The sequence below is a fragment of the Dendropsophus ebraccatus genome, chromosome 7, assembly GCF_027789765.1.
Source record: "Dendropsophus ebraccatus isolate aDenEbr1 chromosome 7, aDenEbr1.pat, whole genome shotgun sequence".
Lineage (NCBI taxonomy): Eukaryota > Metazoa > Chordata > Amphibia > Anura > Hylidae > Dendropsophus > Dendropsophus ebraccatus.
The window spans coordinates 70,159,246-70,177,101 of record NC_091460.1 but is presented as its reverse complement, the minus strand read 5'-3'; the positions used below and the strand labels follow the sequence as shown (position 1 = coordinate 70,177,101).

Here is a 17,856-nt window from a genome sequence, read left to right as displayed (position 1 = left end):
ACTTCTGCAGGGAAAAAGGAAAAAATAAAAAGTAAAACACCTGCAAAGTTATGTGTATCCTGCAACTGCAGGATCCCATCAAATTACAAAAAGAACATCTGCGCAGGATGTATTGGGGACATAATTAAAAAAGATAGATCTTCCTTCCTGGAAGACATCAGAAAAATGATGAAGGACGAAATAGCTGCGTCCTTGGCCAAATAGCCATCTATACCTGCTCAGGAGATACCTTCTACTGCACCTCAGCCCATTGCTCCTCCTGCATCTCTGCCGGTGGAACCTGTTATCAGGGATACCTCCCCTGCTATTCCCCAGCCCAGGGAATCTGAGTCCCTAGCACCAGCTTCCATTGAAACAGAGTCAGCTATGTCGGTGGCTTTCTCTTCTAAAAGGAAAAGACACTCTTCAGACTCATCTTGTGAATCTGGCCAGATCCCTGAGTCCCTGGATCTGATGTCAGATGAGACAGAGTATAAAGAGGAGCATAAAAAATATGTTTTCCTCTGATCATACCCTGCCACTTCTTAGAGCAGTTAGGAGTGCCCTTGGATTCGAAGAAATTCAAGAGGAGATACCGGCAAAAGACCAAATGTTTCAGGGGCTTAGACCAAAGAAAAAATTGGTCTTCCCTGTACATGACACACTCCAGGCCCTAATTATGGACGAATGGTCTGACCCAGAGAAAAGGTTACAGATCCCGGGGCGAGATCAAAAGACGTCTCCCATTTAGTGAGGAAGATACAGATAGTTGGGGAGAAATTCCGTTAATTGATGCCCAAATGGCCAAGGTGACAAAAAAGACCCTTCTGGCATTTGAGGACTCTTCACAGCTTAAAGACCCGATGGATCGTAAAGCTGAGTTTGCTCAGGAGATCTTGGGAGACAGCTGCATACTCTATTAAAACCAATATCGCATCCACCTGTGTAGCAAGAGCCCTGCACCTATGGATAGGGCAACTAGAGGAACACCTAAACAGTGATTGTTCTAGGGAGAGAATCATTAACTCTCTACCTCTATTAAAAGACGCAACAGCTTTCCTTTCAGACGCCACTGCAGAATCGGTAAGATTCGCTGCAAAAGACGGGGCCTTGACCAACGCTGCACGTAGAGCCCTCTGGCTAAAAAACTTGACGGGTGACTCCACATCATAAGCTAAACTCTGTGGAATCCCCTTTAAAGGAAAATATGTGTTTGGTTCTGCCTTAGATACAATTATTGAGAAAAGCGCAGATAAAAAGAAGGCCATTCCAGAGAGTAAGACTCCTCAGAAAAAAGAGCAATTTAAAAAACCCAGATACCAAGACTCCTATAGGGGCAAAGGTAAAGGGGGCAAAGGAAAAAATATTTTTTACAGCCCCAAGGCCTCCCAGGATAAGCAATGACGCTTGTCCTGTAGGGGGGAGACTGTCGGAATATTCAGAAGCCTGGAACAGTATCACAGACAACAGCTGGATCTTAAATATTGTCAAAGAAGGGTATCAAATAGAACTAACTTACCCCCCTCCAGAAAGATTTGTCATCTCCCTACAATCTCCAGGCCCCCTACAAACAGAGATGGTGGCGAGTGTACTCAATCTCCACCGCATGAATGTTGTTTCCCCTGTTCCCCGAGAAGAAAGGGGATCAGGCCATTACTCAAGCCTTTTTCTAGTAAAAAAAAGCCAAACGGAACATACCGGTTGATAATAAATCTGAAACCGCTAAACAAATATGTAAAATATATAAAGTTCAAAATGGAGTCGATAAAATCTACTACTCCCCTCATAGCCAAGAACGCCTGGATGATCTCTCTGGATCTCCAAGACGCATATTATCATGTGCCGATTCACCCACAATCTCAGAAGCTTCTGAGATTCGCACTGACAATAAACACAAAGGTATGCCACTTTCAATTCAGGGCCCTTCCCTTCGGGATATCATCGGCGCCCAGGATTTTCAGCAACATCATGACAGAGGTAGTGTCACACCTACACATACAAGGCATAAACATGGTGGCATATCTAGTATCTAATCTATCTATCTAATAATAGCAGAGTCGCAAGGGAAGATCCTACAGGATTTGGAGACCACCCGAAACCTACTCCAGTCTCTAGGGTGGATTATAAATATAAAAAAGTCGGATTTAATACCATCCCCCAGAAAAGTTTTTTTGGGGATCCTCTTGGACTCCGACCTCCAAATGTCGTTTCTCCCGGAAGAAAAGATAGTAAAATTAAGGGAAAAAATTCGGAAATTCAAAACAAGGTCACTTCCTTCTGTCAGGGAAGCAATGTCTGTACTGGGGTCTATGACAGCTTGCATCCTGGCAGTCCCCTGGAGTCAAGCTCACTCCAGATCCCTACAGGCTCAAATACTAAAAACATGGGACAAGAAACCCACGGGCCTCGAAAGGACCTTTGCTCTTACTCCCCAGGTCAGGTCTTCACTGGGCTGGTGGCTTACAAGACGAAACCTGGAGAAGGGAACAGAGTGGAACCCCCAAACGAAGCAAGTAATGAAGACAGACACAAGTCAGGCGGGTTGGGGTGCCCAGGTAGGGACGAAGATCTTTCAGGGTGTATGGGATCAGGAAACCCTGAAACAATCTTCAAATTTGAAGGAACTAAAAGCAGTTCAGATATCCTTGATATCGGCTCTAAATATCTTAAAGGGGACTCACGTGCACATCCTTTCAGACAACATTACAACGGTAGCCCACCTTCGACATCAAGGCAGCGCAAAAAACAACAGGTTATGGAAAATCTGTCAACAAATATTCTCCTGGGCCGAGATTCATCTGTTATCTCTTTCAGCAACACACCTGAGAGGAATAGAGAACATACATGCAGATTTTCTCAGCAGGAACAAAATCCACCCGGGCGAATGGTGCTTAAAGAACCAACTTTTCCTTCAACTAGTGGAACGCTGGGGCAAACCACAGATAGATCTGTTTGCCACCAGGCAGAATCGCAAAGTAGAAAAATTCTTTTCTCTAAATCCTGCAGATCACCCTACCGGAGTAGACGCACTAACACAGAGATGGTGCTTCAAGATGGCATATGGGTTTCCACCAATCCCATTAATACCCAGGGTGCTCCAGAAGATACGGGAAGAAAACCTAAAAATAATACTGATTGTCCCGTATTGGCCCAGGAGAGGTTGGTTTGGCCTTCTAAAGTCTCTAGCCTTGGAAGAACCGATACTTCTCCCTCAGTCTCCAGACTTGCTGTTCCAGGGCCCAATAGTACACCCGGAACCCCAGAAATTCCATCTATCTGCCTGGATCCTGAAGAGTCAATGTTAAGGAGCAGAGGATTATCAGAGACCGTAATCTCTACTCTGATGAAAAGCAGGAAAAGGGTAACAGCAGCTATCTACCTTAAGGTATGGAAAGTCTTTTCCTCCTGGTGTCAAACTCCTCCTCCTTTTCCAGCAGAGCCCAATATTTCCCAAATACTAGACTTTTTGCAATCAGGGCTATCAAAGGGTCTCAAACCCGCCACACTAAAAGTCCAGGTTTCTGCACTCTCAGCGATCTACGATATAGATTTAGCGAATCACCGCTGGATAAAAAGATTTATTCGCGCTGCCTCGAGAATAAATCCAACAGTCCAAAACATACATCCACCCTGGGATCTAAATGTTGTACTGGAAGGACTTACAGGAACTCCATTTGAACCCCTAGATGAGACAAATCTGAAGTTCCTCTCCTACAAAACCATCTTCCTGGTGGCTATCTGTTCAGCTAGAAGAATAGGCAAAATACAGGCTTTAACTATACGACAACCCTATTGTACGATCTCAGAGGATCGTATAGTTTTGAAGACTAATCCCTCATTCCTACCCAAAGTGGTTTCCAACTTCCACAAGTCTCAGGACGTCATACTCCCCTCTTTTTGTCCAAACCCCAAAAATCACTTAGAGAGGAAATTTCAAACATTAGATGTCAGAAGAATAGTCCTGAAATATATTGAGACAACCGCCCCATGGCGGATAGACGAAAATCTCTTCCTACAATTTCAGGGGAGAAATAAAGGGAAGAAGTCATCTAAAAGTACTATTGCAAGATGGATAAGGAACGCCATTATACAGGCATACCAATCACAGAATCTTCCATCTCCTATTAATATACGAGCCCATTCTAAAAGATCAGTATCAACCACCTGGGCTGAAAGAGCATCTGTTTCTATAGAACAGATCTGCAGAGCAGCCACATGGTCGTCTCCCCACACATTTATGAGACACTACCGGCTACAACTACAAAGTAACGAAGACCTGTCCTTCGGACGCAGGGTTCTTCAGGCTGTAGTCCCTCCCTAAGGTAATTGTTGGTATTACTCCTATGGTGCCGTCGTGAAGGTGAGGAGAGAAAATAGGATTAGTCCTTACCGGTAAGCCGGTTTCTTCGAACCTTCACGACGGCACCAGTTACCCTCCCTAGTATTATTTTTATATATATATATATATATATATATATATATATATATATATATATATATATATATGTGTATGATAATCACGTGGTGCTAAGGTACTGTTACAAAGACACTGGTGCTGAAGGGAAGGGGAGGGGCTTTTAACCTCTCGTGCTTTTTCCTGTCCCTAGGGTACAACCCATCCTCCTATGGTGCCGTCGCGAAGGTTAATATATATATATATATAATATATATATATATATATATATAATTTTTTTTTATTTTTTTATTTTTTTTCATAACTATCAGCGTTTAGATGGAAAAATACATCGTATGGAAAATTCGTTTTGCGATCGCTTAAGCCTATCTCACACATTGGTTAAATCAGCAAACAACTGTTTACACGGAACAATCTGAATTTTTTGGCGAACGACGATTTGAGACCATGTTGTGAGATCAAAATGAACGATTTCTCGTTCATCGTTTGATCGTTCGCTGCGTTTACACATAGGATTATTGTTCGAATTCGATCGTTATCGTAATCGTTACGTGTAAACGCACCATTAGTCTGCGTAATTTTCGGCTGTGAGCAATCAATGTTAGGAGTAGTACGCGATCCCCACTGCTTCATCTGGCCCGTCCACTCCATTGATTATCAGATGATTGTAGGGTTTTGACGTGTTTAAAAATCCTCCATAATTTCCTATACATCACCCTGCTTAATAAGGGACCTGTGGTCAACTAATTATGGCATTATAGGCGGCATGAACAGTCCAGCAGCAGTTTGTATGGCCCTGCCTGCATTATTACCTAGTCATGGAGGAGCTCAAAAATTCCATATCTGTCTTATGGTGCGTTTACACAGGCAGATTTATCTGACAAATTTTGGAAGCCAAAGTCAGGAACGGACTTGAAAAGACAGGGAATCTCAGTCTTTCCTTTATGACCTGCACCCTGTTTATAGTCTGTTCTGGCTTAGGCTTCAAAAATGTCAGATAAATCTCTGTGTAAACGCACCATTAAATAGGCTCTATAAATGCTGATCTAGTTAATCGGCACACATTGGGCAGAAATTGCTTGCTAATATTATCTAATATCTGTGTCTAATTACACAGCCTCTCCTAACTTATGCTTTTCTCAAGGCTGGCCCCCCTTCATAGTCCCCAGCAAACTCCCCAGAATAATGCCTGTCTTATTCCCAAGTCCTGTTTAATATGATTTGGTTGCAGCACATGCTCAGTAGGAAGCGTGCAGACAGTGTTTCTGCTTTCCCCTGGTCTCTACATGAAGATGTTTACATATCCAAAATATTTTCCATGACACGGCTACCAAAATTCTGTGCCGGTTTCTTCAGTACAATTAAGGTTGTTTACATGAATAAAAACACAAGAACCTCATTTCCTCCTTCAGAAGTTGGAAATATCTGCATCGTTCTTTAGTTGCAAAACAAAACATGCAAAACCCTAGCTTCTAGTAACTCCACCACTGACAGTGGAATCTTTTTTTTTTTTTTTTTTTTTTTTTTTTTTTCCCCCACTGCAAGAAGTGTGCATGATGGTTAAATATAGATGTAACACAAGTTAGAGCCCAACCCTTGTATAAGCAGCTGTCAATTCCTTTGCAGTCTCAAAACATGGGGAAAGATTTATCAAACATGGTGTGAAGTGAAACTGGCTCAGTTTCCCCTAACAACCAATCAGATTCTACCTTTCATTTTCCAAAGAGTCTGTGGAATGAAAAGTGGAATCTGATTGATTTCTACCCTGTTTGATAAATCTCCCCCACGTTGTATTTTTTCCCTTATATTCTTTTCAAAACTAAATGTACCTGCCTGTGTAGTGCCAAGTATGTGTAATGGTTATCACAAGACTCCTGCAAGGCAGCAAGTTATATTGTAAATGTCACTATAACCAGCATCATACTACACTGACCTTTTGTCAGTGTAGTTTGTGTAATCTTTTTCCTCCTTTTTCCATGGTTTTAAACATTGGTGCCACTCTGACAGTCTAAAAGAAAAACAAGGGACAGCACTGCATGGCGCGGATCAGCTGGACTAAAAGGGGTGAAGGGATAGAATATGGTAATCCTCACCTGATAGTTGCATAAAGTATAAACCTGCGAACCGCAGCCACTCCCGAACTCCACCAAGGGAATAATGAGGAAAAACTCCACCAAACTCCAACAACGGGGAGCGCAGGTCCGAATAATGGTGACCAGATGAATAATGTAAAACTATAATAAAAGTTTATTAAAAATACCCAGCGTGTTTCGGAACCGTACCAGTTCCTTTTTCAAGAGTCGTAAAACATTACAGGAGAGACGCACAACACAACTTATACCAAAAAGAAATAGTGATGTCAATAAGATAGGTGGAGCTACTCCACCCATCAGGGTTAACTCCTAAAGAGCTGACACAAAACATACAATTTATTAGTACTACAGCTTTAACGAAGTACTAGAGATGAGCGAACCAAGTTCGAGTCGATCCGAACCCGAACGTTCGGTATTTGATTAGCGGGGGCTGCTGGACTTGGATAAAGCTTTAAGGTTGTCTGGAATACATGGATACAGCCAATGACTTTACCCATGTTTTCCACATAGCCTTAGGGCTTTATCCAACTTCAGCAGCCACCACTAATCAAATGCCGAAAGTTCGGATCGACTCGAGCATGCTCATCTCTACTAAGTACATAAAAAAACATGCAAATAGCATAAAGACATGTACAATTGGTTAGTACTGCGGCTACATACAAAACAGCGTGCAAAATATAAAAAATTTCCTTAAATTTTTTAGGATTCCCTATTTATGAGCTGTTTAAACCTACTGGGTGTGTACAACACAATAGGTAAGGAGGAAATAAATGGTTGTCTCACCAGTTAGTAGATTCATTCGGTCCGGTATGAACCTGTATGTTCTGAGACTCCAGAACACAAAATACTCACAATTGTCTTCTTGACGTATATTCTATTTATTTTCCATGTTCACATTACATCTTAAAGCTCACAGCTGATGTATCCATCAGACACGGACGCCCAGGTACGTCCTCACCGTGGAAGTTTCGGAGGACATAGACTCCTCCTTCCCCATGCGCAGGGACGCAAGGGGCTGGACAACGTTATATGGATACTGAAGTTAACTCTTTCGTAACATGCATTAGACATATTAACATATGATATATACAACACATACAATCCAAAAAACATGTAAACTCCAAGGTGTGGGACGCTGGACGCTGGATACAAAAGTAACAAATGATTACAGAAATGCTCGAAAGCTACAGACCTCATTGAGTCCATTCGGACTCAATGTTTCTAACCTTGAAATCCAAAAGGTCTCACAACGGAGTAATCGCTTGCGATTCTCCTCCTTGTCGGCACAGACTTCTTTCTACCTGCTCCACAACTTGCCACCTCAGATCACAAACATTATGACGAAATTCATAGAAATGCCTGGCTACTGTAGTCTCTCCGAACGTTTTACCATCACGTCTTGCAGTCTTCTCTATCCCCTGATTCACACTGAATTTGCGGATAGCGGCTTTGTGCTCGTTCAGACGCAGCTTAATGGAACGGCTGGTCTGTCCCACATAGCCGTAACCACAGGGACACTTGAGGAGGTAGACCAGATTTTTGTCATTACAGGTAAAAAACCCTTTTACGGGGTACTTGGTACCTTTACTGGGATGACTAACAGAGTCACCCTTTATAATCGCACTGCAGTGCTGACATGTCATGCACCCAAAGGTGCCTTTCCGGCGACTAGCCAAAAAGTCTGCCTGCTCATTTTCTTCTTAGCTATGTCACCCCTTACAAGTTTGTTTCCAATAGATTTGTTCTTTTTATAGCAAAATAAAGGTCTCTCTGAATATCCTACCATATTTTGGATCACATTGTAGCAACTTCCAATGCTTCAGAACACCTCTTTTCACAATCTGAGAATGTCTATCATAAGTGCTGCTAAACAGCAATCTATCACATGTTTTGTCCACTTTTTCTTTTTTCTTTCTCACTTCTCCCCTGTCTAATCTGCTGACCGCCTTCTCTGTGGAATTCACTGTTTAAACCTACTGGGTACATCTTCTCCAATCTGTTCTAAAACAGTTAACTTTAAACTGCTAAAATCAGAGTTGTGTTTCAGAGAAGTGTCTAGAAACACTGCAACAAAAAAACGTTTTTAATATTTGCTCTATGCTTATTCATGCGGCACCGCACCGTCTGAACGGTGCGGCCCACACACTGCAATTTACAGGGACATTCAAGGAGGTATATAACATACTGTGTAGAACAGCAAAAAACCCCTGCATATAATAGGAATAAAAATATTACACAAAGTATTTTGGATAAGAAAGCAAAGCGAACAGAGGAAACCTGCAGGGAAGAATAATTATGGGTTGTCTTTAATTACGGAATACAATACACTTTCACCAGGTGGCCTTAATGAAGTGTTAAAAAAAACACTAAGGTTTAAATCACTTTTATGTTTGTTCTAACATTTTTTTTGTCCGCTGTGTTGTTGTTGGGGGAAATTATTTATTTATTTTATTTTTTTTTACCCCTTTAAGGACTGGGCCAATTTCGATTTTTGCACTACCATTTTTTTCCTCCTTGTGCTTAGAAGGCCATATCAGTTGCATTTTTTTCACCTAGAAACCCACATGAGCCCTTTATTTTTTGCGCCACTAATTGTACTTTGCAGTGACAGGCTGAATTTTTTCATAAAGTACACTGTGAAACCAGAAAAAAATGTAATGTGTGGTGAAATTGGAAGAAAAAAAATAACGCATTCTGTTTATTTGGGGGGTATTTGTTTTCACGCCGTTCACCCTGGTGTAAATTAGCGGGCACTGTGATTTGACTGTGCCTGCTAATAGCCACAGTCCCGGGCTACATGCGGCAGCCGGAACCGCAGCGGTTCAGAGCGGGGTCGCCTCGCGGCCCTGCTCTGAACTCCCCGAGGCAGCTGCAGGGCGTAAATATACGCCCGCGGTCATTAAGGGGTTAAGTAAAAAAAAAATTATTTTTTTTTGCTTTTTTTTTATATATATTTTTGCACACTGTTTTGAATGTAGCCACAGTACTAACCAATTGTACATGTCTTTATGCTATTTGCATGTTTATGTAGTTACAGCTGTAGTACTAATTGTATATGTTTTGTGTCAGCTCTTTAGGAGTTAACACTGATGGGTGGAGCTACTCCACCTATCTTATTGACATTACTATTTCTTTTTGGTATAAGTTGTGTTGTGTGTGTCTCTCCTGTAATGTTATACGACTGTTAAAAAAAGGAACCAGTTTAATAAACTTTTTATAGTTTTACATTATTCTTCTGGTCACCATTAGTCTGACCTGCGCCTGGATCCCCATTGTTGGAGTTTGGTGGTGTTTCTACTCGGATGACAGTGTCACTGAGGCAATGATTCTCTGCTCTTAAGTCCCCTCTTCCCGCCTCTGTCCATTGCTGTTGTCCATTGCTGTTATCCATGCCCTATCTGTGACATTGCGTGGGGGGTAACGGGTCAGCCCCATCCTACTCAAACTAGCGCTGAACTAAGGGGTCTTCTAGTGGCAACAATGTTTAAATCCATTTTTCTGCAAAGAGACGGTCCAAACTACACTAACAAAGGTAACTGTGCAATTATTGATGTGTGTATGGGAACAGGGACAGCAGGGCACACATGGAAAATGTGCTTCTTGCTAACCTGTGCCCCCATAGTAGGTAAATAATTAATTTAATAAAGTAAAATATAAAAATAAATTAATAAAATGAGTTTTCCGGCTATTTGAATCTGGCGCCGCAATGAGCAGAGGGTGCGCAAGCTGAGAAGGTTACACTAGGGGGCAGCATACAGAGAACATTGCCGGCGCTCAGCTAGCCCGTTTTCTGCACAATACCTTATGTTAAGCTGAGTAATAATGCAGCTTAACTTTTTGCCTGGAATATCGTTAGTAGTGTCAATATTTTGATGCATCGTGCATCCCTACTATGCACAGGAGAACAAGAACCTCCAAGGTGCCTTTTGTTTGATAGATCTGAAGCTACTATAATCTAAAATGCTGATAGTTTTAATGTTTTTCATAACCTTTTAGGAATCTGCCCCATTCCCTGGCTCACTGTTATGAAGTCATTCCGGCTGACACTGTTTGTAAACTATATTTTGATTTGGAGTACTATAAGCTAGCAAATCCAGGAGCAGATGGCAAAAAAATGGTTGCTCTAATTATTGAGGTAAGAGCAGTAAATTATGTTTCAACTAAAGGACTTCTGTTCTTTCAGAAACAGGGCTCCGTAGGTGTTAAATGGGTATTCCCATTTGAATAAGCTGTCCCACTATCCACTTTTCATTCTCCTCCATTCATTCTTTATGGGGCCCCACCAATGCTGAGCACTGCGTAACACTCATTGTGGGGACAATTATGTTTCTGTTCTCAGGATTTGTGAGTGTCCTAACGGATAAACCCCCTACCAATGTGCTTCTTATCACCTATACTGTGCATAGTTAATAACTTATTGAGATGTGAATTCACCTTTAAATTCAGTATGGCGTCCACCATATTTATGAATCTTTTGGCCAGTTCTTATCGAAGAGGTTATCGGGGACTTAAATTTTTTTATATATGTTGCTTCCTTCACGTAGAACATAGAAACCTATGTTGCAGCTGTCAGTAAACTAGTGCGAACTTTGAAACTGTTTAGGAGCTCTGCACATCATACGCACGTGTGAATGACCCCTAAGGCCGATAATCATTTGGTGTAATAGGGCCTTTACACTTGTTGAATGGTAAATTCTTGCAACTTTTAAAAAGACAACACCCACAGGAATTTCAGCTCTGGTTTACTTCTATTCCTCTGGTTAGACAAATAATTCTTCCACCGAAGATTATAATGGAAACATACAAAGGGAAAAAAAAGTGGAAGAGAGATCTATTTCACTGATTGTAAGAATATTAAACAAATTAGGAGAATATGAAGTGTCCTCTGTAGTTGCATAACGGAGGGGAGCCACGCCCCGGCTCTCCCCCCCCCCCCCCCCCCCCGAGCCAGGAAAATGTGTATCAGTGCGTATTCCACTGTAGATTGAGTGGATGTCTCCAGGCTGACAGCAGGTTCTGCATCAGCAGCGGGACGATATTTGATGTTCCTTTGCCGATGTATTTGGTAATTATACTGGACCCTCACTTGATGGATAAAACAATTCATTCACAGATCCAACGCTTATTGGAGCTACATTGCCCGTTTTTCTGGGACAAGGGGCAATGTAGCCCAATACATGTTGGATCCTATATACACTCTATCATCACTCCAGAAACAAGTAAAAGAAAAAAAAATTACCCTGTTTTCCATTTATCTTCAGTTTTTCAGTAAAAAGCTTGAAGATTGCTTCGGTGTTAAGTGCTCATCAGATTATGTTTTAAACCTGGATTCCAGCACTGATGAAAAGTTTAGTCGTCACTTAATATTTTTATTACCTAATGCAGCCTTCAAGGATAATATACATGTTGGTAAGTGAGTTTGCACTAATCTAATTTTATCAAATGACGTACTATGTTTAAAAGAGTTACCTCGCAACAACTATAAATATCGACAAATCATGTCACTGAAATAATTTGCTATAATACTTTCATGTATTTCCATGTCATGACAACCCCTTAACACTATGGCCACCTTTCTAACTAGTCTGCAGCAGACATGCAGTTCCTCTTCTTGTGTCTCCTACTATTCAGTGTTAGGGTATGTGCACACTACAAAATTTGCTTGAATAACTTCCAGCAGACTTTGGGCACACGGCGGAATCTGCCTGAGCATAGAATGGAGCCTATGGGACGGACAGAGAGTGAAACAGGAGTGGGCGGGGACAAGCGGTGGAATCCACTGGAAGTTATCCAAGCGGATTACATAGTGTGCACATACCTTTTTACAGTGATATCGTGGGATCCTTCTTCTGTGATGCAGTTTCCTATATATTCCTAAAGGGGCTGTATCACCTAAATTTTCTTTTATCGATTAAAGTCAAATGCTAAAACTTGTTCCTTTATTCCAATCTGTTTCTAAATTCTGACTAAGTTTATTTCATTTTAGACATTGTTTTTGCTGCTGCCATCTTGCCTGAACCATTTTAACTGCATTTAGTGAAATGCTTTACAGTAAACCTCATTGACATAGATGACAATAGTTAGACTGTGTCCCCGATGAATTTTAAAGACTACCGAGTGTGCTCTGTGACCTTTTGGAAGAGTTCATTCCATAGGGAGCTGCTATTGTCTTCTCTGTATACTGGTGTCACATGCCACTGCAATGCTGTACAGATCACTTTAGAGCAGCCTCCTCTTATCAGACACATCAGGAAGTCTCAGCTTAGTTTTAGCCCCAGTGGTGAGAATGAAAACTGCAAGATCTCACAATTATTTTATGTCATCATCAAAATTCTTAAAAAAAAAAAAAAAAAAATTAAGAAAAAGTATTATTAAACAAAGTCATTTTCTAATGCCACATTCCATTTAAGCTGCTACACTTGTTAGATGCCACACTTGTTATATGCCACATAGACAATGTTGTGCACTGTGACTAGTACTTAACATTTATTCATATTGTAAATTATTCTGTTTAATTGTGTGCCCAACACAGAGGCATTTGTATGCATGTAGCCTTATCTGGTGCTGCAGCTTAGCTCTTACATTTAAATGAAGACCCTTTCCATTCTGTGATGGTACTTTGTGCCCTGTTGTTTTCCTAGGTAACTTTATCAAGTCTGCTTTACAACCTGTATTGTCTCTAAATGGATGCATCCTGCCTCCCAAAGCCTTTTCGAGTGAACAATTTGTCAATGATTTTGATGAAGATATTGCAGGTGCAAATAATACTAAGCAAGCATCCACAAAGCCTCCTTCTACTCACAACCAGGAAATCTATGATCTGTCCTCTTTCTTTGTGCAAAATAAAAATGGTGGAATCCAGCTTTTTATTGATCTAGGTGAGCATATGTTTTCCGACAGGTCCCTGAGGCTGAATTTCCACCAACACTGGTGGCCTATCCTAATAATAGGTATTCAGTGTTTGCACAGTGGGAAATCTCAATGCAGATGTAATGACCAGGGCTGGGTTCACATTGTTATGTGTATGTTTAGTATATATGTTTAATACTCCTGAAAAGGAAACATATATATGTTAACAGATGCTAAAACTAATTCTGCTGAATACCATATATTAGAATCCTGTTTCCTTGCATTATTAAAAAACATTGCAACTTATACTTTTTTTTTCTCTGTATACAATAGTGTACTCAAAACACGCAAAACACAGTATAAACCCAGCCTAATATGAAGATTACATATTTCCAAAAGTCACTTGACTATTACCACAATTGTTGGTAAATCATATATCCATTGTGTATTGTTTGTTGTCTTCTCTAATTTCCCTCCAGGTGTTTACACTAAAAACAGAAATTTTCGATTATACAAATCCTCAAAACTGGGGAAAAATGTCACTTTTGAGGTGGCTGAAGACAACAGATTTGCAGAGAAGCCTTCAAAATATGTCTCAAAAGAAGAGCAGCTATTTCTCTGCTCCCTAATTAGCAATGTGAGGTATGTTAACATCTTGTTTTTCTCACATGTAATGTATTAATTGTGTTGGTTAATTACTTTAAAGGGTTATTCTCAGCTGCCTAGAAATAATCCAAGAACCTCTGCATCTCCCCCTAACTTGATGGTTCACCACACAAAGCTGGGGGGCTTGCATCAGGGGCTGATGAGGACAGGACAGTACCTAGCGGTGCTGAGCTGAATCTGCTGGGCACTGCTGTGTCTTCCACTGAGGCCCCTGGAACAATCCACCAGCCTTAGGGCCCTATTCCACCGGCCGATTATCGTTCAGATTATCGTTAAATCGTTCGAATCTGAACGATAATCGTTCGGTTGAAATGCAGTTAACGATTAACGACCGAACGAGAAATCGTTGATCGCTTTATAAGACCTGGACCTATTTTTATCGTTGCTCGTTCGCAAATCGTTCGCATTGAATAAGACATCGTTCGGTCGTTCGCAATAGATACGAACGCAATAGCGAATAAATAGCGAAGAGAAACGATCGCAATTACGATCATAAGTAACGATTATCGTTCCATGGAAATGACCGAACGTTTTCAGGTCTTTCGCAATAGCGGTCGTTTGAGATCGTTAATCGTTAACGATTATGCAAACGATAATCGTCCGGTGGAATAGGGCCCTTAGTCACTTGGGATCTGAGTGGGAGACATTAAAAGCTGTGGATTACTCACCAGTGGTCCCCCAGGTCTCAGCAAGCGATGTCACAGCCTGACTACCGCTTTCAGAGCAGAGGGTGGTGGTCAGGAACCCAGGCAACGAGCTGTCAACAGTACAGAAGGAGAAGATGGCCACAATGGTAAAAATTAAAAAACGTTGGCAAAATTGCATAGTTTTGCATTATCCATCATTATATGAAATATTTAACAGATGAAAATAGTCTGTAAGCTCATGCATGCGAGCAGGGCCCTCACTCCTCATGTATGGATAACTATATGTAGATCTCTGTAATGTCTGATATTTGTCTATGTATGTACCCCCAGAATTGTAAAGTGCTGCAGAATCTGTTGGCGCCATATAAATAATAATACCCTTTTAGGGAATATTGTAAATGGATGCAATAGCTGATGGTTAAAATGGATGCTGGATTGACTGAGGGTGGGTTCGCAGTATGTCCGCGCGCACGGCCGGGCGCCTTTCCGCATGTCACTTTTTTTTTTTTTTCGGCGGATAGCGGAATACACCGGCCCATAAAATGGTGTCTATAGAGCCGGTGAGAAAGGCGCGCGGCCATGTGCGCAGACATACTGTGGAATTCCGCGGACATTGTCCGCGAAAATTCCGTAGTATGAACCCACCCTCAAATTGTAAAGAACAGATTGAAGCAGATCCATTACAGTGGTACCTTGGTTTAGGAGTAACTTGGTTTAAGAGCGTTTTGGTTTAAGAGCTCACAGTTTTTCAAAATTGTGACTTGGTTTAAGAGCATTGCTTTGGTTTAAGAGCTCCCAGGACTGGGTGGGAACGCGAGTGGAGGAGGGGCATGGTCTGTATAGCGGGATCTACAGCACTGTACTCTGTCCCAGGAAGTCTCCCTCACCTTCCAAATCATAGCAGATCCACTTCAGGCTAAGGCTTGCATCAGGGGACAGGACTGTGGGTGTAATCTCTTCATAGCTGTAACCCCTCTCTCCTTGTACAGAGAGTGCTGCATGTATGTGCCCACATCTGCCCTGCTCATTCCTTCATGCTCCCTGCAGTCTCTGTCAGTCCTTATGTTTCCCATCCTCTCCATTACTGTACAGTAACTTATAATATCACACATTCTGCTGTTTCTGAATGTTTGTTTCATCTGTTTTACATGTTGTTCAGAATAATAAATCATTATTTTTGGGATGTGGAACCAATTGTCTGCATTTCTATGATTTCTTATGGGAAAATTTGCTTTGGTTTAAGAGTGGATTTGGATTACAAGCACGGTCCCGGAGCGAATTATGATCGTAATCCAAGGCACCACTGTATTTTATTTTATTTTGAAACTAACCTTACGTAGCCCATCAATATTGTAGTTCTGGAAAGAGATTAAAAAAAAAAAAAAAGTTGATATGTTTTTTTGCTCTAGAAAGGGTTATACATCAGTGTATACATGGGGAAACTGTCAGATAAACAGGTGTAATATCACTAGTGATCAGCGATAAATGAGAGAACACTTATGGTCCTTTTACACGGAGCGATAATTTGCCCAATTGATCGTTTAACGATTTTGAAGTAACAGTGTTTATAGCAATCAGCGTTTAGACAGAACGATAGATCGTTTAAAAAAATCGTTATTGTAATCGTTTTAAGATCGCTTAAGCCCATCTCACACACAGTGTAAATCGTTGAAAGACTGTTTACACGAAGCGATCTGCAAATTTTTTGCCAACGACTATTTGAGAACTTAAAAGATTAAAAGATCAAAATGAACGATTTCTCGCTCCTCGTTTGACCGTTTGCTGTGTTTACATGAGCCGATTAACGCTCAAATGCGATCATTATCGCGAAAATTCAAACGATAATCGTTCCGTGTAAAAGCACCATAATTTGCTGGCTGGGCCATTTTGACCATCTAAAAATACAGCTGTCAGGAGCACGTCTTCCCCTTGGCTGACGGCTGATTGTAGGAAAGGGTCATACAATTTAAAATTCATTTCGGAAGGCCCTGTAAATGATTTGCGCTTGTTTACAGATGGGCTAAGGCCAAAAGACAAAGCAGTCAAAAGAAGAACCCTTTAAAGGGTACCTATCATTTGGAGTGGGCGGCAGCATACACCGCAAAAAAAAAATTCCGGCATGCTGTCTGTTCGGTCACATGTAGGAGACAGAGTTCTTCCGGCTTGGTCTTTGGCTGCATACACTTACAATGCAGGCAAATGCTGAGCCTGAAGAAATCCATCTCCAGTGCGCATCTGACGGCACAGCGCGCCGGCAGGATTTTTGCAGTGTATTCAGCCACCTGCTCCAAATGATAGGTACCCTTTAAATAACATGCAGTAGGCCCCATTTATATTTACTATAGTAAAGAAAAGTATTCCACAGGAACATCCAGATTATATTGGGACGGTACAATTAAGTTGAATAACTTGATTCTAAAAGGAAAGACCTGTTCACAGCAGTTCAGCTTGTATGTTGCCGATTTGTAGTAAATGTATTGTAGGCTTCTGTGGTTACATCCGATTGCTTTCACTTCCTTGTCCTAGTCCTTGTGTTTTATAACATGTGGTTATATGCAGCTCCCTTATACATTCCATAGTTTTACCACTGAGGAACTACATTTAATTTCTTTGGCTGACTGCATGTAACTTCTCCCCCTTACTGAATTTATGTCCATCTGTTTATTGTTTTACTCTACTCTTGTAGTCTATGACAGAGGGTTGCATATCAGTGTCCAGGCATATTTGCATGTTTCCATTGCATGAAGCAGGAGACAATTCTTTGTTATTCAGCAGTACTGGCTGAAGCTTGTTGGTGAATCCCTTAAAGTACTCTGTCAAACAACAGTCCTTTCCACCAACCTTAAAAGGTGTTGTCAAGTGTGGGGGCACTTTTTTGGGGGGACCGGGGAGGAGGTGGCTGAAATAAAAGATGTCCACTCACCTCCCCGATTCCTGTGGCGGCTCACTCATCGCGGCGCCCCGGTACCCGGCCGCTTCCGGGTGTCTGACGCCGCCCGAGACGCTGCGTCTCAGGGCCGCTCAGCCACTCAGTGAAGGAGGCGGGATTTGTGTGAAGTCCACTCGGATCCCGCCTCCTTCACTGAGTGGCTGAGCGGCCCTGAGACGTAGCGTCTCGGGCGGCATCAGACACCCGGAAGTGGCCGGGGACCGGAGCGCCACAATGAGTGAGCCGCCGCTGGAACCGAGGAGGTGAGTGGACGTCTTT

The 17,856-nt window shown here is 41.7% G+C and overlaps 1 protein-coding gene across 3 annotated transcripts in view; it reads left to right on the top strand.

The window, feature by feature from the left end:
* Positions 1-17,856, top strand: part of PRIMPOL (primase and DNA directed polymerase) — a 39,645-nt gene that overhangs the window by 5,174 nt on the left and 16,615 nt on the right. For all 3 annotated transcript variants that reach the window (XM_069977746.1, XM_069977745.1, XM_069977747.1), the window contains exons 4-7: positions 10,483-10,621; positions 11,748-11,895; positions 13,128-13,364; positions 13,815-13,977. In XM_069977746.1, the coding sequence (XP_069833847.1) occupies positions 10,483-10,621; positions 11,748-11,895; positions 13,128-13,364; positions 13,815-13,977 (687 nt within the window). The remainder of the gene's footprint in view (positions 1-10,482; positions 10,622-11,747; positions 11,896-13,127; positions 13,365-13,814; positions 13,978-17,856) is intronic.